The 26,304-nt window shown below is 44.7% G+C and overlaps 1 protein-coding gene across 1 annotated transcript in view; it reads right to left on the bottom strand.

Moving 5' to 3' along the window:
* PTPN6 (protein tyrosine phosphatase non-receptor type 6) overlaps positions 1 to 26,304 on the bottom strand; it is a 132,566-nt gene that overhangs the window by 21,497 nt on the left and 84,765 nt on the right. The window contains exons 4-10 of the mRNA XM_073595423.1: positions 25,830 to 26,010; positions 21,060 to 21,173; positions 16,904 to 17,017; positions 14,707 to 14,803; positions 13,482 to 13,561; positions 13,191 to 13,340; positions 2,207 to 2,341 (exon numbers count right to left, since the gene is read on the bottom strand). Of these exons, the coding sequence (XP_073451524.1) occupies positions 2,207 to 2,341; positions 13,191 to 13,340; positions 13,482 to 13,561; positions 14,707 to 14,803; positions 16,904 to 17,017; positions 21,060 to 21,173; positions 25,830 to 26,010 (871 nt within the window). The remainder of the gene's footprint in view (positions 1 to 2,206; positions 2,342 to 13,190; positions 13,341 to 13,481; positions 13,562 to 14,706; positions 14,804 to 16,903; positions 17,018 to 21,059; positions 21,174 to 25,829; positions 26,011 to 26,304) is intronic.

Raw genomic sequence — 26,304 nt, 5'->3', positions numbered from 1 at the left:
ACTGGAGTATCACAGGTACCGGAGGGAAGGCATACGCCCTGTTGAACCTCCACCAGTCCGTGAGGGCATCTATCCCATAGGCTTGGGGATCCCGAAACCTCGAACAATACTTGGTCAGCTTGTAATTGCACGGGGATGCAAAGAGATCCACTTCTGGAGACACTCCCAGTGTCAGGAGCCATTTGAACACCTCTAGCTGACTGGTGACTAGGTTGGGAAGACTCCCATGTCTCATGGACTGGCCCCTCTTCTGACAGGGGAATCAGTGGATCTGGAGGAGAATCACGAGGCTTCCCAGCATCTTTCTCCTGTAGCGACTCTTTCACGACCCGCTTAATTAGTGTTTCCAGGTGTTGGTCTGCACCTTCTCTCTCATTAGCTGCTTTAGAGAAACAGCGGTCAAAGAGAGACTTGCTGGCAGGAACTGGGGCCCTGAATCCCCAACATGTTCTCTCCGGTCCCCTACTATGAGATGAGGGGGTGAGGAGAGCCTCTACTGTGGTCTTTAGACTTAGATGATGAACCATGGTGTCTAGAACCAGAGGAGGAGTGCCAGTGGTGTGATTTAGAAGACCCACTCCTTCTGCGGGAACTACCTTGTCGTTGGTCAGACCTAGAAGGGCTGCGGAAAGGAGAAAGACAGAAAAAGAGAGAGAAGAGCACAAAGTCAGGAATAATGCCTACACTCCACTCTCTTCCCCCCAGCAGGCAAGTAAAGAAAAAACACTTTTCCAAATCTTACCTGCTGTGAGAGGACTGGCCACTAGGAGGCAGTGAAGAGTCCATGACTGATACTGAAATCACTGCAGGTGGAACAGACAATACATCAGGTATCAGCAAGAGAGAAAGTGCAAAAAAACAGACCCATCTGAATTGCACTTACCTGGGGTAGGCTCTGCAGTTTCTCAGGGAAGTCGCCGCTATGCCCACGATCATTCCCGAGATCTGCAGGCTTCCCCAGGCTTTTAAAATTGGCGCCGCGTGACGTCACGGCCATGCCAGGCCCGCGATCCTCGTGCGCATGTGCGAACAAGGCCTCGCTTTCGTTCCGGGACCGCGCATGTGCAGAACGCAGACGGAACCCAGAAGTAGAGGGAGCGGTGGCTGGAATGCACAGAGAACCAGCCGCTGCATAGGCATAACATATGAAAGGACAGGCAATGCAAGAAAAACATACCACAAACATAAACACTGCTGCCATGAAGGCGATCGCTTACCACCACCTACGATCTATTCGGCCAGGAACGTCCATACACACACACCGGGCTTTCAGGCAGATAATGGCCACCTGCATACTGCTAGGCAAACAGGCCTGTGCGCGCTTGTCTCTTCAAATGGTAGACATGAATCCAGCTCTTCAGCGCTTACTCTGCAATACACTCCATACCCTGCTAACAGTCAAGGCTTATCGGAGGGACGTGACATCACATCGTTCGGCCGATACGATCGTAGGACATCGTCTTCAGGTAGGAGAACCAAAACATATGGTCCTACGGAGGAGGGCAAAAAAGGAACACGGCTGGGAGCTCACAGCTGAAATTTATAGGGAGAGGTCCTATTGGGTAGTCATGGAGGTGGGGTCAACCCACACACAATGCTGCCATGGAGCCTGTCAGGAAATGTAAACATCCCCTGTAATAAAAAAAAAAGCATGACAGGTCCTCTTTAATGTGAGATCTGGGGGGTCAAAAAGACCTCACATCTCATATTTACACTTAAATGCAATTAAAAATAAATAAATAAATAAATATCTTTTTTTTTTCTTTTCCAAAAAAAAAAAATTTCCCCTTTAAGTCCATTGGGCAGAAGTGACGTTTGACGTCGCTTCCATCATCCAATGTTATGGAGCCGAGTGGGGGCCATCATTCCCTCACTCGGCTCCATGTCTCAGAGGGGAGAGGACCCGATCGTCCTACCGGCGGCTCTGGTAAGCGGCGGAGACGACCGGAGCGCGGTGGGGGGGGGGGGGTGGTAACCCTCTCACCGCTGATAAAAGTGATCAACAGAGAACACTTTTACCTAAAAGAGGACCGCCCACCGTTGAAGAAAATACCGGGGTTATGGCGGCTATCTGCTGCCATAACCCCCGGTATTCTACGTCAAAGCACCGAGGTACAATGACGGCAGTTTGCGGGAAGTGGTTAAGAGAGGACATAAAAAAATTGGGGAACAATTGCAATAAGCAGAGGCAACCACAAACACTTACATTTTCTGAAAGCGACACTTGCAACGTGCGAACTTTATACTCCTTGGCTTCATGTTCTGACATCAATTCCACCCAGAAACGTCCAAACTCTTTTCCATCGGTGCCTTCATCCGGCCAGTACAGCACACATTTAGTCTAAGATGAACACAGATGAAGTTAGTGAGAATATAAGAGAAATTCTATCGAGTGTAAAGTACACATTGCCATGAAAACAGTAGGTGTGTGAGAAGAAGGCATAATGACTAGAAGAAAGGAAATGATAAAATAGAACAATAAGAGAAGGCGGAGTGGGACGGCAGGATGGGTTGTAAAAAAAAAAGAGGGTGAAAATCAAGAGAGAATTCCACTTGTGGTGGACCTGCATAGCCCTCCAAGGCTTTTGGCTACAAGTGGTGCAATTTCTGCATGTCCAAATGGGCTTACCTTTGACTCCAGACCCTAAACTGAGTATCCTAGGACTATTCCCTGACCCAGATGCTGACAAATACATGACAATATTCCTTCCTCCCTCAGTCCAATCCTGGGTTTGCGAAGTCAACTTTACCCTTCCGTGTTTTTTTTTGTGGAGGGGTGGTATCAGTATGGGAGCATCAGTCAGTCCAATGGACCTATAGGCCTTCAGCTGTCCTACCATACAGCGCACACCGGTACCCCCTCCTCTCTCTTTTCTGTCTCTATAGGGAGGGCTGCCGAGTGTCTGCCCAACCTTGAAAAATGGGATGTTTGCTACAATGACACAACAAAGCTCTTACTTCACTCAACTACTGCAACTCCCTCCTCATTGGCTTACCTCTACATACTCTATCCCCTCTTCAATCCATCATGAATGCTGCTGCCAGACTCATCCACCTTACCAATCACTCTGTGTCTGTCTGCTACCCCTCTCTGTCAATCCCTCCACTGGCTCCCGCTCACCCAACAAATTAAATTCAAAATACTAACAACTACTTACAAAGCCATCCACAATTTAGCCCCCAGCTACATCACTGGCCGAGTCTCTAAATACCAACCTACTGGTTCTCTTCGTTCCTCTCAAGGCCTTCTGCTCTCTAGCTCCCTTGTCACCTCCTCCCATCCTCCCATGCTCGCCTCCAGGACTTTTCCAAAGCCTCTCCAATCCTATGGAATTCCCTACCCCAATCTGTCCGCTTATCTCCTACTCTATTAGCTTTTAGACGATCCCTGAAAACCCTTCTCTTCAGAGAAGCCTATCCTACTCTAGCCATGCTTTGCTAATATAGGCATTACAGTTGTGATGATTACAAATGAGTTTGGCTTCCTATAGTGTCTTTCCAAGGCTATTAAGAGTTTTGTTTAGTTTCTGGGAAGCAGCGTTACAAAGCATTGTGGGAGATGTCTAATCTATCAATGGGTCCGCGCTTCAGACTTTTGAAACACTGCTGCCCCCCTATGTGAAAGGGGAACACCTCAGTGATACCCCAAGGAGGTTAAAGTCAGAATATAGGGGATGGCGCTGTGTAAAAAAACAAAAAATGTGAATGTGAGTGTTTTTAAAGTGACAAGTGCTTTAGTGCGTGATACAATCCTTCATAAATGGAAAAAATAAATGATAAAAATCAAAAATGTGAATTGACCACAAATTAATAAATATAATAAAGTGACAGATCCTTATTTAAATTGCCAACAATTATAATCCCATACATTAAGCAAACTTAATCCTTATGTTATCTGAACTTAATCCTTATATTATCTAAATTGTAGAGCATGTGTTGGTAAAATCCACTGAAAAATGCAAAGTGACAAGTGCCAAATCTAAAAGAAGTTTGGTTGGCAAACCACAGTGCAATACACACAGTGCAATTCTGTGCAAAAACCGTTGAAAATTAAGACCTTAATCACTCGTTGAGGAGGGGAGGGGGACTCACTGCCCCTTGCTGTAGCACAGATCCCAGCCAGGCATCCAATTTCAAATGGAAAAACGAGCATAAGAAAAAGATATCGAATTTTGGTCTTAATTTTCAACGGTTTTTGCACAGAATTGCACTGTGTGTATTGCACTGTGGTTTGCCAACCAAACTTCTTTTAGATTTGGCACTTGTCACTTTGCATTTTTCAGTGGATTTTACCAACACATGCTCTACAATTTAGATAATATAAGGATTAAGTTCAGATAATATAAGGATTAAGTTTGCTTAATGTATGGGATTATAATTATTGGCAATTTAAATAAGGATCTGTCACTTTATTATATTTATTAATTTGTGGTCAATTCACATTTTTGATTTTCATCATTTATTTTTTCCATTTATGAAGGATTGTATCACGCACTAAAGCACTTGTCACTTTAAAAACATTCACATTCACATTTTTTGTTTTTTTACACAGCGCCATCCCCTATATTCTGACTTTAATTGTGGGAGATGTAGTTTAATGAGGAAATGACTCATGTGTTAACTTTGTTTTGGGAACTACTAAACCCACAATGACAAGACACAGAGTTACTGCTCTGCATGCTGGTAGCAGGAATAAAAGGAACAGCGTGGCCATTTTCCAGCCTCTTGGGACGCCATTCAATACCAGCCTGCAGTAAAGGTCTGTGTGACCGGGAGACCGTGGCCTGTCAGACGAGGAGCGGAATCGATCGGCCTCTGAGGTGTTCCAGAGCACAGCCAGCTGGGTCAGCATGCAGATGGACCGGAGAACCCAAGATTACTGTAGGTTTCCTGCATTTCAGCCATCAGCCATCCGAAGAAGCGGTGCGGTGTGACGGCACCAGCTTTGGATCAGACTGAGATATCAGGAAAGGAGCTCAGAGAGAGGTCTACAGTACCTGGACCGATGGTGGTGAGCGGGCACTTGCCCAGATCAATAGTGTACTGTTTGCTGAGTGAGCTGGTTGCAGCTTGCTGGTGGGGCTTGTAGTTCCACGGAGTTATTATTGCATTACCCTTATAGTTAAGAGGGAAGAGTTACAGAAGTGATGTTTCCTCATTACAACTAAAGAAATAGTCATCAGCATAACCATCATTCTACAGTTTGTTTCCTTTATGTTCCCCACTTGGATTACAAATAACTGCAGTTAAAATTAACAGATTAGCTGAAGAAAAGAACTGAAGATAAGGAACTTTTGTCACCCTTCCCAAAGCATCAGGATTTCACTTTACATTCCGTACTTTGAATTACAGCCTAGGAGGAGCTCTTGAGCATAAGGATATAGACATACATTGCATTGTTCTGTGTTATGTGAATGTAATATGCTGTGATTTGGTGTGTGCATTGAGGTTTCAGGGGGAAGGTGTTTAATATAAGTTTTTGGTAATATTGAACGCTAATCCCACTGTGTACCTGTCTGCATACATCCCCTGCGGTAACTATTGGATCTACAAGTTTTAAGTTTAAATTGAGTGTTATAAATTGTCACTTATTGTTTATGCCTAATCGAATTGTTTTTCATGTTCCACATCTATTACAGTAAATTACTTAAGTGATTCAGTAACTGTGTGTGTGGTTTTCATTGATAACATCACCTTGCAATATGGAACCCGAGGTGTCAGAGGTAAGAGAGGGTCTGCAGAATCGGGATGGCCAGTGGGGTATAGAGTCAATCAGCAGCCCCTATGGGGGTACCGCTACATTTGTGTCAGGGCTGGCTCAGGCCTTCCTTCTCTGAGCTGGCCGCTCAGCTGTCGGCTAATTGCCAGCTCTCATCTCTCTCCACAGTTAACCAGCTGTTGTGGATCTGCTCGTCAGTCCCGCCTACTTAAAGATCTCCAGCTCACTTCATTCCTGCCTTCGCCTTGGTCACATCACAAGAAACCATCTCCTGCGTTCCTGTTTAAAGACTGGCTTTGCTGACATCCCTTCTGGCTCTTTATCCTGCTTGCTGTTCCTCTACTTGGATCACTGACTTCTGGCCTGGCTGATTACCTGATCTGGTTACTGGACTCTGGCTTGGCTGATTACCCGATCTGGTTACTGAACTCTGGCTTGGCTGACTACCTGATCCTGTTACTGGACTCTGGCTATGCTTTGACTAAGCTTACTCTATTTACCTTTTTATTTTTATTAATAAACAAGTGTGATCTTACTGTACTTCTTTCTCGGTCTGGTTCATGGTTTCTGATAATTTAGAGGTTCCACCGAGATATCCCATCTGGAATGCTCGAGCAGATCAGCAGAAGAGTCTAGAATAGAAGAGGTCATGGACTCAGTAATGGCTATCCAATGGAGCCAAGAGTATGGGAACCAGTTGGAGAAAACCACAGTTTTGAGGTTACCAGGAGACCAATGGTTCGATAGAGAGGTACGGCAGTTGATGAAGAAGGCGGTGCCAGAACAGGGTCTTACCTATTTGATCTAAAACATGATGTGCAGGAGGATTTCACTTATGCCCTTGTAGGATTGAAAGAGTACGTTCTGGCAGAGTTCAAGAAGGGGGTGGTGAACCTAACAGAAGGTTTAGATGGCCAGGTGATTCCAGTACAGTGGTCAGAGGAGAAGGGAGAGAAATCACCGGGGACACCACCAGAGAGCCCCGTGGCACGGAACCCAACAGGGGCCAATCCAAATACCAACAGTACTAATGGGGGAAGCCCTGGGGCCGGGATGCCACCCGCATCATTCTATCTGTATATGAGCCGTCTGGTGGACAGTCTTATACAGAGTCACCAGACATCCACCAATGAGAGATATCGGAAACTGACGACCTTCTCAGACCGTATCCCTAGACCCGTTGGGGAGGAAGAATTTGAGAGTTGGATGGATCAGGCTATGCAAGCCCTAGAAGACTGGACTGTGCCGGGACCAGTGGGAAGATGGTGAATTAGTGAGAGCCTGTTGAGCCCAGCAGCAGATGTCATCAGAAGCTTTAGGAGGGGAAAGCTGGATTGTGAAGCCAGGGATTACATTGAAGCTCTCTATGCCGTTTATGGAAGGGTGGAGAAGTTATCTGATCTGATGTACCAGTTCGAGCATACCCACCAGATGAAAGGGGAAAAGTTGTCGGCATACATTGTCCACATAGACCAGATTGAACATTAGATCATTTTATAGAAGGGTGTCGACCCCAGAGAGGCGGACAAAGTCCGGTTAGACCAGACTCTACAAGGAGCTAGGCCGAACCATCCTATCGTACTCTGATTACTCTTGAAAGGCACCATAGAGGCCCCTTCTTACCCAGAGTTGATGGGGTTGGTGAGAGAAGAAGAGACTATCCTAGATGAAAAGGATCAAGAGGCTCGACTCGCCGCAAAGACCTTTCAGAGGAATGAGAAGATTGCTGCACAAACAGTACATGTAGAAGGCAGCGTGGAAGAGAGTGATAGGGAATTTGAGTGGGGGGAGCACTCTAAGATCCCTATTGTGCAGTCCACCCCAAAGGTTACTCCAGTCAAGTCACCAGAGAATGGAGCCCAAGGAAAGGAGCAGATGCAGCAAGTTTTGTTACAAGTGATGGAGCGTCAGACTGAGCGGCCTTGTATTCGGAAGTGCTATAAGTGATCCCGGACACTTCAAGGTAGAGTGCCCTTGGAAGGAAGTGAATGTGGAGCTACTGAGAGAGTTGGTGAAGATGCTGAAGACATTATTGAAAGGTCAACCGCCTGAAAACTCCAGGGAGTCTCAGTGAAGGAGCCAACTGAGAACCTCGCTGAAAAGCAGAGCTCCAGGAAGCAAGAGAAGAAGGGGGCCAGAATGAGGCCAAAGAAGGCGACACCTGGGCCATACCAATGGTCAAGTAACCCGACACCGGGGTCAGGGAACCAGGCGCAGAGGGTCAATGCTTTACCATCCCCTAGGACCACAGTTAGGTCCTATCAGAACACTCCTGAGACAGTTTGTCAGAGGTGCCCAATTTACAGAGGTCTGGCAACACCGCCTAGGGTTACTGTTAGAGTTTCACAAAATACTAAGAAAAGGAAGAGTGGTGACCACATTAGGTGTGCTTCTGCCAACTTCCCAGAAAAGCTAGTGGGGCTGTCCCCGATTGTACCAGTACAAATTGAGGGAGTCTATACCAAAGCTTTGCTGGATACAGGGGCATAGGTCACGCTATTATACCGGGACTTTTACAACAAGCACCTGAGTCACATCCCCATCCGCAAACTGGAAGAACTTGAGATCTGGGGGACTGGAACCACCAGATGCCCATACGCTGGTTACACTCCTATCCAGATATCCTTTGGGCCAGCAGCTGTCGGGAAAGAAGAAGCTTTTGACACTTTGGCTGTCGTGTGCCCCAGACCCCCTGGGGCTGGGCGGAATTCTATACTGGTGGGGACTAACACCGACCCAGTGAGAAGGCTGTTGTTCTCCGTGTTGAATGAAGATGGGTCCACCACCAATAAGATTCACCCGCAGTTACTGCAAGCTTGTCAGCAGCAAGAGAAAAGAAAGGCCCAAAAGGAGGAGTGGGGCGGCTGTGGAAGTTGGAGACTGAAGAGAGGGTACTACAGCTGGGGGAGGTCGCTCATGTGAAGGCCACCATCAAGCTGACTTGGGATCAACCAGGCCCATTTGTGGTGTTGGAGATGAATGAGCAAGCCATGAGCAAGCCAGAGCAGCTGGATTGGAGACGGTTCCTGAGTTGGTTCCTACCCGAGACCTGTACAGAACGGGAAGGAAAGTGCCTATCCAGTTGAAGAATGTGACTGATCAGCCCATTAAGTTGGGAGCCCATATGCTGGTGGGGCAGGTGAGCGCCACCGCCCCTGTAATTCCTGAAGAAGCTAAGGATTTGAAAAATGGCCGACAACTACAGATGGAGTTCCAGCGATGCGCAGAAGTTTTACCCCCTTTTTGGCAGACAAGGATGAAAACCCAGCTGATGAGATGGGAGAAGTTGTTTGCTAAAGAAGCTTTTGATGTGGGATGTGCAAGGAGTGCCAAACACAGAATCCGCCTTCAGGAAGACAAACCTTTCTGAGAACGGGCCAGGAGGGTACGTCTCAGTGACCTGGAAAACTTAAGAGAGCAGCTTGCCGAGTTAAAAAGGTCCGGAGTCATCCAGGAATCTCGGAGCCCTTATGCATCTCCCATCATGGTGGTAAGGAAAAAGAATGGGTCCTTGCGCATGTGTATCGATTATCGAACCCTGAATTGGCGCACCATCCCAGACCAGTACACCACACCACATTGAAGATGCTTTGCAATGTCTCACTGGAGCTAAGTGGTTTAGTGTGTTTGACTTGAAGAGTGGGTACTACCAGATTCCCATGCACCCAGAATACCAGGAGAAGACAGATTTCATATGCCCGTTGAGCTTCTACGAGTTCAGTCGGATGCCTCAGGGCCTGTCGGGGGCTCCTGCCACATTTCAATGTTTGATGGAAAGAACGGTTGGAGATATGAATCTTGTAGAAGTCCTGGTGTAACTGGATGACATCATCATGTTCGGGAAGACCCTAGAAGAGCATGAGGCCCAATTAGAAAAGGTATTTTCCCGCCTTCATGAGGAAGGACTGAAGTTGTCAGTAGAGAAGTGCCAGAGGCATTATCTCATATTGGCCCAATTTAAGAGGAGAAGTAGAGGGTTACTGTCGTTCTTGTCTCACTTGTATCCAGTGGAAAACCCTGCCAGTTAGGGCAGCCCCAATGGGCCATTTGCAAAGTCAGGAGCCCTTAGATTTGGTATGCATTGACTTTCTGTGCCTGGAACCTGATATGGGTGGAACAAACAGTATCCTGGTCGTGACTGATCATTTCACTCGCTATGCACAGACCTACCCTACTAAGGATCAGAAAGCTAGTACAGTAGCTAAGGTGCTTGTGGAGAAGTTCTTCGTGCACTATGTACTTCCGGTGCAAATTCATTCGGGTCAAGGGAGAGACTTTGAGAGTCGCTTAGTACATCAGTTATGTGCTTTGCTGGGAATCAAGAAATCATGTACCATGCCCTATCACCCGCAAGGTGACCCTCAACCAGAACGTTTTAATCGAATTCTATTGAACATGTTGGGGACTTTGACTCCAGACAAGAAGCAGCATTGGGGAAACCACATAGCAGCACTAGTCCATGCCTATAACTGCACAGAGAGTGATGCCACTGGTTAATCTCCTTACGTCTTATGTTCGGGAGAGAAGCTAGACTCCCTGCTGACTTGGCTTTCGGCACTTCCCTGGATGACACTCCATTAATGTCGCATAAAGAATCTGTGAATAGACTGCGAAAGAATTTGCGACAGGCCTATGAGAAAGCGGTGGAACATGCTGCTACTAGGGAATCCCGAAATAAGAGAAACTTTGATGCAAGAGTAAAAATTCAGGATTTACAACCAGGTGATCGGGTGCTACTGGAGAATCTGGGAGTACCTGGAAAGCACAAACTGGCAGATCGGTGGAGGCTGCAGCCTTATATTGTGCGTAAACAAATTCCCAGTCTTCCGGTGTATCAGATTAGACCTGAAGGGGAGACGGGACCAAGATGTGGCATTGGAATCACTTGCTACCATTGTCAGATGCAGTGAGGGTGCCTCAGGCACCTCAATTACCTCCTCGAAAACCAACTCCACCTCATACACGCTCACAGAGGGAAACACCAATTGAAGTTGAAGTGATGGATCAAGAGGATGACGAGTTTGGAGAAGATTATGGGCACTCTCAAACCTTTAGTCCAGTGCCTTTGTCAGAGGAAAAGGAGGTGGTTGAAGAAGATAATGAGTTTGAGGAAGAGTATGTGTATTCTCAAGTTCCTAGCTCAGTGCCTTCATCCTCGTCAACAAGAGGAAGGATTGAGGAAGATAATATGGTGACGGTGCCTACCTGGTTTTGTTCTGAGGAAGTAGGTTCAATAGCCAGTCCTTTGAAAAGAATAAGGGAGAGAATCAAAGAGATGGAAACTCTTAGAGCTCTGGCACCACAGCCAGAAGAACCAGTCAGAGTGGAGCCTCAACGATCAAAGGATACCGGCAATGTGGTACTGCAACGGCCAATGGAGGCGAAAAAGACAGTCCATAGGTCCCTTGGGCCAGAGTTTCAGGAAGTGTCATCAAGGAAGGATGTGGAAGGAACCAAGGCTGTAGCAGTTGTTCCTGAGCAGAAGATTGGAGATTTGATGGACTTCTCCAGTGAGGTATTGCCAGCTCCTGAACCTGAGGGGTCAATACAGGTTACTGCAACTGCAACCAAAGACCCTTCCATTGACTTGAGTGTTCAGAATGGAGTCAAGGAAACAGTCAAAGACTCAGTACAGCCTGCTGGGACTTATTCACCCATGCGGTTAAGGCGGGATGTACACCCTCCCAAGAGACTCACATATGACACACTGAGAAAGAGTTCTGAAGAGCAGATTCATACTATTCATAGACTAGCTCATGACACTACACCCCCTACTGTTAATTGGGTAGGTGGCAACTCTGCTCTAACCTATGGCACCGATGGGTGGGACACGGCAATTGCCCTGGCCTGTTCAAAGACTGATGGTATGTGCCAGTGGTTTCGAGAAGATCCAGAAGTATGTAAATATTTGTCAAGTTTAGAGTGGGATTAGGAATTAATAACTTATTCTTTTCCTTTTAGCAAGACAAAGTTTAATCTTCGTGTCTTTGGGGACCAAAGAGTTTAAGCAGGGGGAGTGTGTAGTCATGCTTTGCTAATATAGGCATTACAGTTGTGATGATTACAAATGAGTTTGGCTCCCTCTAGTGTCCTTCCAAGGCTATTAAGACTTTTGTTTAGTTTCTGTGAAGCAGCGTTACAAAGCAATGTGGGAGATGTAGTTTAATGAGGAAATGACTCATGTGTTAACTTTGTTTGGGAACTACTAAACCCACAATGATAAAGTCACAGACCCACAAGGTCAAGTTACTGCGTTGCATGCTGGTAGCAGGAATAATAGGAACAGCGCAGCCATTTTCCGGCCTCTTGGGACGCCATTCAATACCAGCCTGCAGTGAGGTCTGTGTGTGTGACCGGGAAACCTCGGCCGGTTAGGCGAGGAGCGGAATCGATCGGCCTCTGAGGTGTTCCACAGCACAGCCAGCTGGGTCAGCGTGCGGATGGACCGGAGAACCCAAGATTACTGGAGGTTTCCTGCATTTCAGCCATCAGCCATCCGAAGGAGCGGTGCAGTGTGACGACGCCAGCTTTGAATCAGACTGAGATATCAGGAAAGGAGCTCAGAGAGAGGTCTAAAGTACCTGGACCGATGGTGGTGAGCGGGCACTTGCCCAGATCAATAGTGTACTGTTTGCTGAGCGAGCTGGTTGCAGATTGCTGGTGGGGCTTGTAGTTCCATGGAGTTATTATTGCATTACCCTTATAGTTAAGAGGGAAGAGTTACAGAAGTGCTGTTTCCTCATTACAACTAAATAAATAGTCATCAGCTCAACCATCACTCTACAGTTTGTTTCCTTTATGTTCCCCACTTGGATTACAAAAAACTGCAGTTCAAATTAACAGACTAGCTGAAGAAAAGAACTGAAGATAAGGAACTTTTGTCACCCTTTGCAAAGCATCAGGATTTCACTTTACATTCCGAAACTTTGAATTACAGCCTAGGGGGAGCTCTTGAGCATAAGGATATAGACATACATTGCATTGTTCTGTGTTATGTGAATGTAATGTGCTGCGGTTTGGTGTGTGCATTGAGGTTTCAGGGGGAAGGTATTTAATATAAGTTTTTGGTAATATTGAACGAGCGAGTTTGGGATTAAGGAACTTGACTGGCCTGCACAGAGTCCTGACCTCAACCCTTTAGAACACCTTTGGGATGAATGAGAGTGGAGACTGTGAGCCAGAAAGGTGGGTAAGCAGACAGGAAAGAAATGAGAGGAAGGAGAAGAAAGGTAGAGAGAAGAAAGAAGAGATGAAGGAGTACAAAGTACAGTCTGAAAAACAGAAGGATAGAGGAGGGAATGTTGGATGGGTGTAAATACATGAGATGGCAGAAATGAAGAATGGGTAAGTGAAGTTTAAAATGAGAGAGCATGAGGTAATTATTTGAAAGCAAAACAGTAAACTGACAATATCTTTTAGACCACCTATTAAAATGACCACACGGAATGATAAAAACCAACTGAAACCTTACCCGTCCCTTCTCAATCTCCTTAGTGGTCATCACAATAATCCGACTGTTCTCCTGCCACATCATCTCCCAGAAGTCTCCTGTAGTTGATGTCAGGCAACCTTGACAAGCAATAAAATGTTTGAGAGGTTCCTCGTCTCCCCAAAGCAGATTCTGCAGAAAAAAAAACATACATGATGGATAATTGCACCTTGGTTACCACCATGGATAAACAACTGTCGCTGAAGTTTGGAACGATTGTTTGCTCATTATCATTGAGACTGCCCATTATTTAAACCCACAACAGAAACTCACCGACACGTAGTTGGCGTTGATATAATCACTACCAGGAATATTTGGATCTCTGCACCGTAACACAACCCTTGTGTGGTCAACTAAAATCAAGAGAGACAAAGTAGGGGTATGCGTGAGAAGCCTAATCTTCATGCAAGATGGCTGGTCATAAATAACCCAATGCTATGGCTTGATATGACACTCAGAATCACATGAATATTATCCAGTTTTTTTTCATCAGTAGCCCTTGTTCTGGTCCAAGGAAAGCCTGATTAATGCAGAAAGTCTGGAGTGATATCCTTTATTTGCCAACTTAAGTTTAAAGATATAAGCACTTGAAACCTGTAAGATCAGGTCCTAAGGCATTTTACATTAACTGTTAAAAAATTAACAATTCCAACGCTTGTACCTTTGAACTCCATCTCCACAATTTATGTAGACTTACCTCTGGCTCCGCCAACTCAAAACAAATTTAAAAAACAACTTTACTCAGGTCCAGTGACATCACGGGTCATTCCTCTTCTTCTTCTTGTTTGGCACTGGCGACACATGGGCACCATATAGTGCAGTACTGTGAGCCCCGGCCAGGATAAAAGACACCACGGGGAGGTTTATCTATGAGAGCTTGGGCTCACACAAAGTGGGTTGAAGGATGCTAGCCATCATTCAGTCTTGAAGAGTAGAGCCACCTAGTGGCGAAGTGGACTTTGTTTGGGGGGGACTGTGCAAATCAAAGGAGTATTGCAGTGCAAGCTGCTCATTTTGTTTGTTTTTAAAGGTTGGGATATTTTTTTAAAGCAGAATCTCTAATTCAGCTTTAATAACCAAAATTAGCCAATAAAGGGAATCACTTTAACTCCAAACATTCCATTTGCAAAGTGCAAAACAATTCCAGCATAGGAACTGTGTGGTTATTTCTAGCCTAAGGTCAAGTAGTTGAGAAGGTTCACTTTATACGGCCTAAATTCTTTGATTATTTGATATGGTCTGATAATCAGAATCCGTTCCTCCTTACTAATCTAACCAAAATTGCTACTGACTTTTCTGATAGTTGACGGAAAGTTTAAGCCACCTTTCTTATATCAGGGTGGAGATCTCCGAAGTTCAAGGTTTTCAGGAATTCTCGAAAACCCAAAATGTGCCACGACCCAGGAACTATGGACCCCAGCAGCCCACATGACTCCACCTATATCTGAAACTTTTCTTTTTGGGTGGACTGGCTTTTTAGATCTCTTGGTTAACTCACATGGAAGGATATTCTTGTAGCGGTTTTTGCTCTTGTTTTCTGGTCTCTGGCCCTCTTTTCTCTCGTAGAGTAAGTTAGATTCTTGTTTCTGGAGAGCCTGAAGGAAAGTGAGATGTTCATTACAAAGTGAGCAGAATATGCCTGCAGCATCAATTTCTGTGTGTCAATGTAAAGCAGTCAACCGAAATTCTGAGGAACCCTACGGTTTTTCTAGAGGTTGCCAGAGGTTCATTAAAAAATGAGCAATTCCTGGCTTTCAGATATGTAAATGCTGACACCAATGAACTTTTTAGCCATCTAGGGGGACATTCTTGCCACTGACCACAAATATAAGGAACATTCTACCCACTGACCACCAATGTAAGGGGCATTCTTCCAACTGATCACCAATATAGGGACATTCTTCCCGCTGACAGTCAATGTAAGGAACGTTCTACCCACTAACCACCAATGTAAGGAACATTCTACCCACTGACTATCAATATAAGGGACATTCTTCCCACTGATCACCAATGTAAGGAACATTCTTCCCACTGATCACCAATGTAAGGAACATTCTTCCCACTGATCACCAATGTAAGGAACATTCTTCTCACTGATCACCAATGTAAGGAACATTCTTTTCACTGATCATCAATGTAAGGAACATTCTTCTCACTGATCACCAATGTAAGGGACATTCTTCTCACTGATCACCAATGTAAGGAACATTCTTCCAACTGATCACCAATGTTAGGAACATTCTTCTCACTGATCACCAATGTAAGGAACATTCTTCTCACTGATCACCAATGTAAGGGACATTCTTCTCACTGATCACCAATGTAAGGAACATTCTTCCAACTGATCACCAATGTAAGGAACATTCTTCTCACTGATCACCAATGTAAGGAACATTCTTCTCACTGATCACCAATGTAAGGGACATTCTTCTCACTGATCACCAATGTAAGGAACATTCTTCTCACTGATCACCAATGTAAGGAACATTCTTCTCACTGATCACCAATGTAAGGAACATTCTTCTCACTGATCACCAATGTAAGGAACATTCTTCTCACTGATCACCAATGTAAGGAACATTCTTATCACTGATCACCAATGTAAGGAACATTCTTCCCACTGATCACCAATGTAAGGAACATTCTTCCCACTGATCACCAATGTAAGGAACATTCTTCCCACTGATCGCCAATGTAAGGAACATTCTTCTCACTGATCACCAATGTAAGGAACATTCTTCTCACTGATCGCCAATGTAAGGAGCATTCTTCCCACTGATCACCAATGTAAGGAACATTCTTCTCACTGATCACCAATGTAAGGAACATTCTTCTCACTGATCACCAATGTAAGGAACATTCTTCCCACTGATCATCAATGTAAGGAACATTCTTCTCACTGATCACCAATGTAAGGAACATTCTTCTCACTGATCACCAATGTAAGGAACATTCTTCTCACTGATCACCAATGTAAGGGACATTCTTCTCATTGATCACCAATGTAAGGAACATTCTTCTCACTGATCACCAATGTAAGGAACATTCTTCCCACTGATCACCAATGTAAGGAACATTCTTCTCACTGACCACCAATGTAAGAGACATTCTTCCTACTGATCACCAATGTAAGGAACATTCTTCTCACTGATCACCAATGTAAGGAACATTCTTCCCACTGATCACCAATGTAAGGGACATTCTTCTCACTGATCACCAATGTAAGGAACATTCTTCTCACTGATCACCAATGTAAAGGGAATTCTTCCCACTGAATGGAATGTGGGGATCCAGAGTGACCAAAGCATGCATCATCCTGACACCATATAGAGTGTGGGGATCACAGGACTGAAAATTGAGGACAGGCAACACCAAACATGTCCTTTTGTCTGCCATTTCTTTCTGGTGTCACAGATGACCTCCATCCAGAGGGAGGTGTTAGACTTTGTTAATTGTCTTTGGGCTATTTTTATTGTACTATGCTTAAATGTTCATTTTGAAATGAGTTCTACTAACCAGAATAGAAAAAAAGAAGACACTTCCCACAAATTCAGGCTCTCGGTAAATAACAGGAAAAATACCAGACTTAGGAAACCTATACAAAGTGCAAAGTCCTGTAGCAAAGAGCAAACCAATCACAATTCTGTTTACTGATTTCTGGCAAGTACGGCACAGCCTTCGTGTGTGAGACTTACATCAAACTCCTCCCAGAATCCTGCCTTGGCCGCCTCCTCTTTTTCAGACTTTTTGTCTAATTGTTTCATGCGGCTCTCTATGTCAGCAGCATTGACTCTGGTAGAGTAGTATGGCTGTGTAAGAAACAAAGAGAGGGGGTGAGACAGATTCAAAAAGACCACTAAAGAGTCAATACAAGGGGGTTGATTTACCAAAACTTGGGAGTTTAAAATCTGGTGCAATTGTGTATAGAAACCAATCAACTTCCAGGATTTATTGTCAAAGCTGAACGAGCTGAAGTTAGAAGCTCATTGGCTACCATACACAGCTGCACCAGATTTTGCCCCAACCCCAATGTGCCTTCACATATCCTGATATGGGATCTTGGTTCATAAGAACAGAGTATTTTATGAGACTTCTTGTGGGAACATCTCTTGAACACATGACATTGTTAAATCAAGCAGTGTTTGTACAAAACCAATTTTGCTGTTCTTTAATAAAATTAAGAAATAGATATTATTGTGGTATGTGGGCAATGTAAACTGTTGGTCGAGGAATTACACATTATTGTTCTTGTCAAACACCGGAATCAAGCTTCATTGTAGTTCTGTCAATAAAATCAAGAGTAGCCTTTCAAAATACTAGACCCATTGCATTTATGGTTCTACGCTTCCATTTGCAGTTTGCAGAAACTGATGTTTGAAAGGCCCATGTCCATGCAAGAATGGCTACCAAACTTTTCTAGATAAAAGGGTAGCAGTGCAAACTGCAGGGCAACACTAGAAGCCAAAACACAAGAGAGAGAACGACTGCCAAGACCAAGAACCCATTTTCCTGCAATCACTTAAAATGCCTGGAGTCCTGTTTGCTATGGAAATTGTGGGCCAGCTATAACAGATGTTATGGGGTTGATTTACTAAAAGGCAAATAGACTGTGCACTCTGCAAGTGCAGTTGCTCCAGAGCTTAGTAAGTGAGGTAAGTCTTTACTTTGCAAAGAATACCCAATCAGATGCAAGGAAAATAAAAAAACAGCAATTTTGCATGCACATGATTGGATGATAGAAGTCGGCAGAGCTTATGCTCATTTACTAAGCTCTGAAGCAACTGCACTTTCCAGAGTGCACAGTCAGTTTGCCATTAGTAAATCAACCCTATGTGACTTTTGGGGGAGTTTTACTAAAACTGGGGCACACAGAATCTGGTGCAGCCATGCATCGTAATCAGTCAGCTTCCAGGTTTTATTGTCGAAGCTTAATTGAAAAAGCTTAAGTTAGAAGCTGATTGGTTACTATGCACAACTACACCAGATTCTGGGTGCTCCAGTTTTAGTAAATCTCCCTCATAGTGCATCCAAATTGCATACAGACTAGTGCATTTGCTTAGCAAAGAATAGGTAGCATGCATATTTGTGTATATTTGAAGCACTCTGCATGTCTTGTATTGTATTCTTGCAACTGGAAGTCATTTGTAAATGTAGAATTCTTATTTAGTAAAGGCACATTAATATACTACTGGGTTGTTTCCCACAAAAAAAAAGCAGCAAGAATTGGCTACAAAGCATTCTATAAACAAAACATGAGATCAAGAAATCTGCCTAATAAAGAATTCAAATCTAAAAAAGAGAGATAAGAATAATTTAGAGATTTATTTAGTGGAAAGCATAGTGGAGGAAAATCCATAAAAACACAAAGGAACAAAAAGAAGTAAAAATAAAGCAAAAGTATAAACACTGAGCGAACTACTACCAACATCTGAATTGTCCACACAACCTAAAGCAGAGACCAAGAATTCCTACAACCAGTCAGACTGGTATCACACTTGTATCTGGACAGTTTTGGCTTCCCAGCCTTTTGGCTCTCATCAAGTGTAGTATCTGCTCTTATCCGTTTTTGGGAGGGAGAAATCTGGTGCCTCTTGTTGAGTGTTGGCGCTGGTTAGTAACCTTCTTGATGTAATAAGGTGGGAATGGCCTTTTTCCTCCCGGGTTGATTTTGGCCTTGTGCACCAGGCTTATCCTTGATTGAAGGCAAGGCTCTCCCTAAGTTCTGATGCCTTCCTGGTAGGGATTGTGCTGCTCTGGCTTGGCCAGGGGTGCTGTAAGCTCTCACAGTTGGGGATCTCACTATGACTTTTTTGGCACCATGGTCACTACACCTATTGCACACTTTTCTTTTTCACACCTGCCTCCTAGGCTGGGCCTTTCGGTTAGGACCGGAGGAATTCTTATGCCCGCCAATGTATTATGGCAGAACTAGTAGGGTGTAGGCCCTTGCACTTGTCCTGAAAGCCTTGGGGAGGAGGACATGTGGCCTTTTTTGTCAGGTTCTCCCCCTCCCATGGAGTCTCTCTTTGGGGGAGCCCCACCACCTTCTACTTGGGTTGGCCTTGCTTCGGCAGGCCTCCTGAAAAAAAGGGTTCGCCTGGTTTCAGGTGGGAGGACCACGAGTTACCCCAGTCCCTGTCAGGAGTCCTGTGCCCCGGGTGATCAGGGCCAGGCTCCTTTCTCTTCAGAGGGGGGCCATGTGTACACCCTGTGCACTTTTTCGTGTGCTCACTTTTTGTTTGCACCTGGTGTTAGGTTTCGAGTGTGCATACTGCACTGCAGAGCTTCAAGAAAGAAAAAAACAAAGAAACTTGTATCTGGGGTGTTATATCTCTCCTCCAGGGTAGAAAGGGGCATGACAACAGAATGGTCTTCAGTGCACTAGGGACTAAGCAGTCTACAAGTTGGGGAGAACTGTCTTTCTTATTGAAGGTTTAGTCCCCTCAGACTGATATATGAGGTTTTGGTCAAAAATTAAACCACCTTATTTTCTTTACATTTCTTATGGACTCTGGAAGTGAAATACTTTACCCTACATAGAACTTGTGAAGGGTCCACCTATTTTGCTTGGATAATTTATTTTTATTAAAGCCTAATTAAACGTTCAGTTTAACCACTTACAGACCGGACCCTTAATGACCAGGCCATTTTTTGCGACACGGCACTGCGTCGCTTTAACTGACAATTGCGTGGTTGTGCGACGTTGTACCCAAACAAAATTGATGTCCTTTTTCCCCCCACAAATAGAGCTTTCTTTTGGTGGTATTTGATCACCTCTGCGGTTTTTATTTTTTGCGCTATAAACAAAAAGAGAGCAGCAATTTTGAAAAAAAAAAAAAAATTCCTTCGTTAGTTTAGGCCAATATGTATTCTTCTACATATTTTTGGTAAAAAAAATAAAAAAAATTGCAATAAGCGTAAATTGATTGGTTTGCACAAAAGTTATAGTGTCTACAAAATAGGGGATAGATTTATGGCATTTTTATTATTTTTTTTTTACTAGTAATGGCAGTGATCAGTGATTTTTAGCGCACACTTTTGACACTTTTTTGGGACCACTGACATTTATACAGCGATCAGTGCTATAAAAATGCACTGATTACTGTATAAGTGACAGTGACAGGGAAGAGTTTAACAGTAGGGGGCGATCTAGAGGTTAAATGTGTTCCCTGGGAGGTGTTTCTAACTGTGGGGGGGATGGGACTGACTGGAGGAGGAGATCGCTGTTCCTAATCACTAGGAACAATAGATCTCTCTCTCCTTCCCTATCAGAATGGGGATCTGTCTGTGTACATTGACAGAGCCCCGTTCTGGATCTCTTTACCGCGATCGCAGGGGGCCGGTGGACATCGCGCATCGGGTCCCCCGTGTCTGCTATGGCTCTTAAAGAAGCCAGCGTACACCTACGGCGATTTGCGGGAACGAGCCGACTTGCCGCAGTATAATGACGGTGGCTGGTCGGCAAGTGGTTAAATCAGCTAAAGACATTCCAGGTGCACAAAACAAAAGGTCTGCAAAGTCTGAAAATGTTTCTTCTTTAGAAAGCAGCCACAGGCTGAGTTATAAAAGCCAGTCCCTTGCCAGCATGCTAAAGATAAGAACCCTTGCTCTCTATGTTGAAGCGGTGGTCTCTCTGCTGTGGTCTGACATATCTTCTGATGAGCCAGACCTAAAGCTCTGTGGTCAGCAAAGCTCATGCCACCTGCTGACTGGATAGTTTTAACGTCTGACTTAACAGGGGGTGTGATGGACCTTGGCCTTTTTATTTCTGTGACTTCAATTGGGCATTAAACCACAGACGTGACCACCTATGAAGAGTCAGGTTTTCCCTGGTACGCATTGTCCACTCACCTTCTTGAGGTAGACGCGGGCCCCAGATACCTCTTCTATGTGCTTCTTTTTGTACGCCTCAATCAAGTCTGTGAGCGTGTCATATTTTACATCTCCCAAAGTATATCTCTCACCCTGTGAAGAATACAAAAATAATAATTAATAATTATAAATATATATATATATATATATATATATATATATATATATATATATATATATATATATAATAATTACTGCACAACAGAGGGGGAGGCTGTAGAGGGGTTCTCACAAGACTCTCTGCAGGTCTGGTAACACACAGCCATTTCCTGACCATTAGTGTCCTCCTTAGAAGAAGGGGATCTCTGTGGTTAAAGTAGATGGCATGGTAATAGTTATGTGATGAGTTTTGTAGAATTTAACTTGTTACGGTTTCTGCTGACAAAAGATTCCCTAGTTCAGTCATTCTCCACCTTTTAACCCCAGAGGAACCCCTGTAATAATCTTCAGGTCTCAGACTTCCCTTCCTAAAACCAATTCATTGGTGGTCAGTGGGAAGAATGTCCCTTACATTGGTGATCAGTGAGAAGAATGTTCCTTACATTGGTGATCAGTGAGAAGAATGTCCCTTACATTGGTGATCAGTGAGAAGAATGTTCCTTACATTGGTGATCAGTGAGAAGAATGTTCCTTACATTGGTGATCAGTGAGAAAAATGTTCCTTACATTGGTGGTCAGTGAGAAGAATGTTCCTTACATTGGTGATCAGTGAGAAGAATGTCCCTTACATTGGTGATCAGTGGGAAGAATGTTCCTTACATTGGTGATCAGTGAGAAGAATGTCCCTTACATTGGTGATCAGTGAGAAGAATGTTCCTTACATTGGTGATCAGTGAGAAGAATGTTCCTTACATTGGTGATCAGTGAGAAGAATGTCCCTTACATTGGTGATCAGTGAGAAGAATGTTCCTTACATTGGTGGTCAGTGAGAAGAATGTTCCTTACATTGGTGATCAGTGGGAAGAATGTTCCTTACATTGGTGATCAGTGAGAAGAATGTCCCTTACATTGGTGATCAGTGAGAAGAATGTCGGTGTGGCGGTGTTGTTTAAAACCGGCATGGTAACTGTCCGGCGGGTTATTGAGGTGGAGATTGGGAGATGTATGGTCTTAGACATCCATGTAGGAGGGCAGGACCTGCGCCTAATTAATGTTTATGGGCCACACACAAAGTGAGACAGGAAATGCCTTTTTACAAGGATAAAGCCATTTCTTTTTACATCCCGGCAAGTGGTCTTTGGAGGTGACTTTAATACAGTAACTAGGCCCAAGGACAGGAAGGACTTCAAGAACAGTCTGGGATATGATAGCGTTTTTTTAAATAGTATGGTTAGGGATGCTGGTCTTGTGGATGTGCACATTAAGCACCTCCCGGATGACACCGGGTTCACCTTTCATCGAGGTAATAGTCAGAGTAGAATAGATAGTTTTTTTTTTAAGGAGACCTCTGCTTTCTCGCCCCCAGTGGTGCAGGCAGTAGAGTTCTCTGATCACTGTATGCTATCTGTGGTCCTGAATGCTTCAGATGCCCCTCCGAGGGGCAAGGGCATCTGGAGATTGAATTCGACTCTACTCAAGGAAGAACATGTTAGACAATCCTTTGAGGAATTCTTTCAGGCACAGGTGACCATCCTGGACTTTTGTAGCAGCAAGGCTGAGTGGTGGGAGCTGACCAAAAAGAGTATCGCTGGATTCTTCAGGGGCCTAGCCATAAGAAAACAGTTTAATACGTTTATGGAGGAAGCTGGATATTCTTGTCTCGAGAGAAGGAGATCCTGGGGCAATCTCCGAAGTGAAACTCCTTCTCAGGAAGTTTTAATATGACCGGCATGCCTCTTTGGTTCTGGAGAGGGACTATGGGAAGTACCACCCGCCTGTCCCTTACCAGAACTGAAAACTAAGTGTAGCTGATCATTGGCCTTAAGGATAGTACAGGTTCCTTGACAAAGTCCAGGTCAGGGATCCTGGAGGTTGTGAGGTCCTTTAATGCTACATAGTTACATAGTAGGTGAGGTCGAAAAAGACACAAGTTCATCAAGTCCAACCTATGTGTGTGATTAAATGCTGACCTTCTTGAGAGGAAAGAGCTTGACCATGACAAGATGGAAAGCTTTTTGGACTCTACTCCAGGTCTAAATGGTGGAGATGTTCCGTTGATGAATTTGACAGAGGAGATCACAGTTGAAGAGGTGATGAGGGCAATTGAACAGCTTGCCATCAAAACGTCACCTGGATCGGATGACTTGACGGCTGAGTTTTACAAGGCTTTTAAGTCTATTCTGGCCCCACATTTGGTAGAGGTTTTTAACAGTTGCCTTGCTGAGGGGATGCTTTCTCCTTCCATGAGGCACTCAGCTGTGATTCTTCTTTCAAAAGGTAAAGATCCTTCGATGATTGAGAATTGGCGCCCCATCAGCCTTCTTAATGTCAATAGAAAGATACTGGCAAAGATAATTTTCTGGCGCCTATCATCAGTAGCAGAGTCTTTGCTTTCTCACCATCAGCACTGTTCGTTCCAGGGTAGGTGCACCTTTAGAGCGGTTTTAGCTGTCCGGGAGGCCTTGGAGCGGTGTAGGGCTGCAGACTGGGGAAAGTATTTGCTGACATTGGATCAGGCAAAGGCTTTTGATTGTGTTAACCATGAGTACCTGTGTTTGCCCCTTAGTAAGTATGGTCTGCCGGGTGGTTTTGTCGATTGGTTAAAAGTCTTGTATAAAGGGGCAGAAAGCTTTCCTCTTGTTAATGGTTGGGTTGGGCAGTCCTTTGAGGTTGGCTCTGGAGTGCATCAGGGTTGTCCCCTGAGTCCCCTGCTCTATGTGTTTGCAATCGACCCATTCATCAGGAGGCTAGAGAGCAGCATGTTGTGTGGGGTTCCAGTGGGGCTCCCGGGTGAGCCGCCTTTGAGGGATGTTGCCTATGAGGACGATGTGTCGGTGATTGTCACTGATGAAGTAGAGGAGGTGGTCTCTCTGACATCACGGTATTCTGAAGCATCAGGCTCCAAGATCAATCAGGAAAAGAGTGAAGTTTTCTTGATGGGAAAGGAAGGTGAGGGGTTTGATCTCCCGGACACCTTTCCAGTGCCCCAGGAAAGAATTAAGATTCTAGGCATTGAATTTGGACCCGGCGATTATGGCCTCAAAAACTGGGAAGGCAGACTGGAAATTGCCAATACTAAGGTGGTCAGCTGGAAGAGATGGAAGTTATCTATGAGGGAAAGGGTTGATCTGATTAAGACTTACCTGATTCCGATCTTCTTGTATGTCAGCTTTGTCTGCATCTTGCCAGTGTCTCTCTATGCTAGGGTCAGTAGTGTGTTCTTCCAAATGTTGTGGGGGAACAGACTGAACCCCATCAAGAGGAATGTCACCTATTTATCCAGGAGGGAGGGTGGCTTAGGTATGGTCAACCCAGTTCTTTTCTTTTCACTGCTTTTTCTCAAGTTTAACATTGGTAATATGCTTGCAGTGGAACCTCCAGGATGGGTAGGTATATTTAGATCTTGGTTTAGGCCTTTTCTACGACTTTGGAAAGAAGGTGGCCAAGTGAAGAATCTCAGGGGTCATCGTGGTCGGCTACCAGCCTATGTCGTTCTGTGCCTTAAGTTACTACAGCAGTGGCGATTGTCAGTGGCTGAAGATCTCAGATCGGTTCCGAGGAAAGTCCTTATGAGTCGAGTCTTGAGCGAAGTCTTTCATGACCCACTGGCCTTAAGGGATTGCACAGGCCCAGTTTTGAGGGCAGGGTTAAGACTTATTAATTTGGACAGAGTACCCCCTAAATTTAGGGATCTGGCCTGGTTGTGCTTCCATGGGAGACTCTATGTTCGGGGCAATTTGAAATTCCGCAGTGGGGTGGATCGTAGCTGTCCTCGGGAGGAGTGTGCAGGTGAAGAGGAGACTATGGACCATTTTCTGCTTCATTGCCCTTTTAACATAGAGGTGTACAAACAGGTGGGGCGGGCCCTCGGTGTCCCTTTCCTCTCCAGGATGGGTTATGCTGAATGGGTGTACGGAGCATTCAATACTGGTGGGGTTTTTTGTTTAGATACACTTTTTCTAGTTAGCCTAGTAGTCCGTTATTTCACTTGGAACGCACGGTGTCAGGTCAGCATTCGGCATAAAATCCTTCCTGTTCAGGTGGTGGTGTATGACATTCTGCATGAGGTGGAGAAGATTCGGGTACTTGAGAGAGACAAGCGGAGTCAGGGGGCTTGGTTGAAGGCGTGGAGGGGTTTCAAGCCTCTCTGACTGCCAGGAGTTTCTTTCCCGGGTGTGGCTGTCTGTCTCTTATCACCCTAGATTATTATTTTTTTGGATTAATTTTTGATAAATGGCTGCGTACATAGGTGATGGGTTGTGCCTCTTAGGCCCTCTCTGCTGCTTTATGTAAATTATTTTGGTAGTGGATTATGTATATATTGTATATATTCTGAACATGGATGTGTATTCCTTGGATTTCTGTTGAAGTTTTGTACTATGGTTTTGTTTTTTACTTTTGTATAAAATTGGTTGCTTGATTCTTTTTAATAAAAGATCAATAGTGCTCCTTTATTGGTGTCAGTATTAGGAACTACCATATGCCCATTTCTTGCTGACAGTGGAGGGAATAATGCCCAAGGGCCGGATAAAAGCAAGCAAAGGGCCGTAGTTTGGAGACCATTGTTGTAAAGCTTTAAATAGCCTCTCTTTCTAAGTGGAAACAGTTGACCTTCTTTCGTGAGAACCTCCTTACGATGGAAAGTCTTACCTCGCATATGATCTTGATATGAGTCACTCGTGGCTTTCCATCTTTCATGTCTGCGGTGAGGACAGAGGTGACAAAATCTCCAGGTTTACTGCGACTCTCTCGGACCAGGAAAGTCCATGGTTCTCCTTTCTCCTGTAGTAGTTTCTCTGCATCAGGTCCCGAGAGATAGCCATGGTACCAGCTGTGGGCAGAAAAGACACACATATGGTCAGGTTGGTGTAGGGAGGTGGTTGCAGAAAATAGCAGTGGGCAGCTAGTAGGGTGCTAGAGGGTTAAGTCATCTGTGTGGAAGGGCCAGGTACCCCCTTGAGGTCAATGAATTAGCATCTATGCCTGCATGCAATAATGGACCCGAGCAAAAAAGGTTGTGTTCTATGTACATATACCATGACCTCTTTGGGTGGCCTTAAAGGCAATTTGTCTCCAATAAAAATTGGGCCAACGGTTTCCAGTGCCAACCTTTTAGCGAGGTTTT

Source organism: Aquarana catesbeiana, linkage group LG08, assembly GCF_042186555.1.
Source record: "Aquarana catesbeiana isolate 2022-GZ linkage group LG08, ASM4218655v1, whole genome shotgun sequence".
Taxonomy (NCBI): domain Eukaryota; kingdom Metazoa; phylum Chordata; class Amphibia; order Anura; family Ranidae; genus Aquarana; species Aquarana catesbeiana.
The sequence above is the reverse complement of the archived record's forward strand: the minus strand, read 5'-3'. Positions and strand labels throughout refer to the sequence as shown.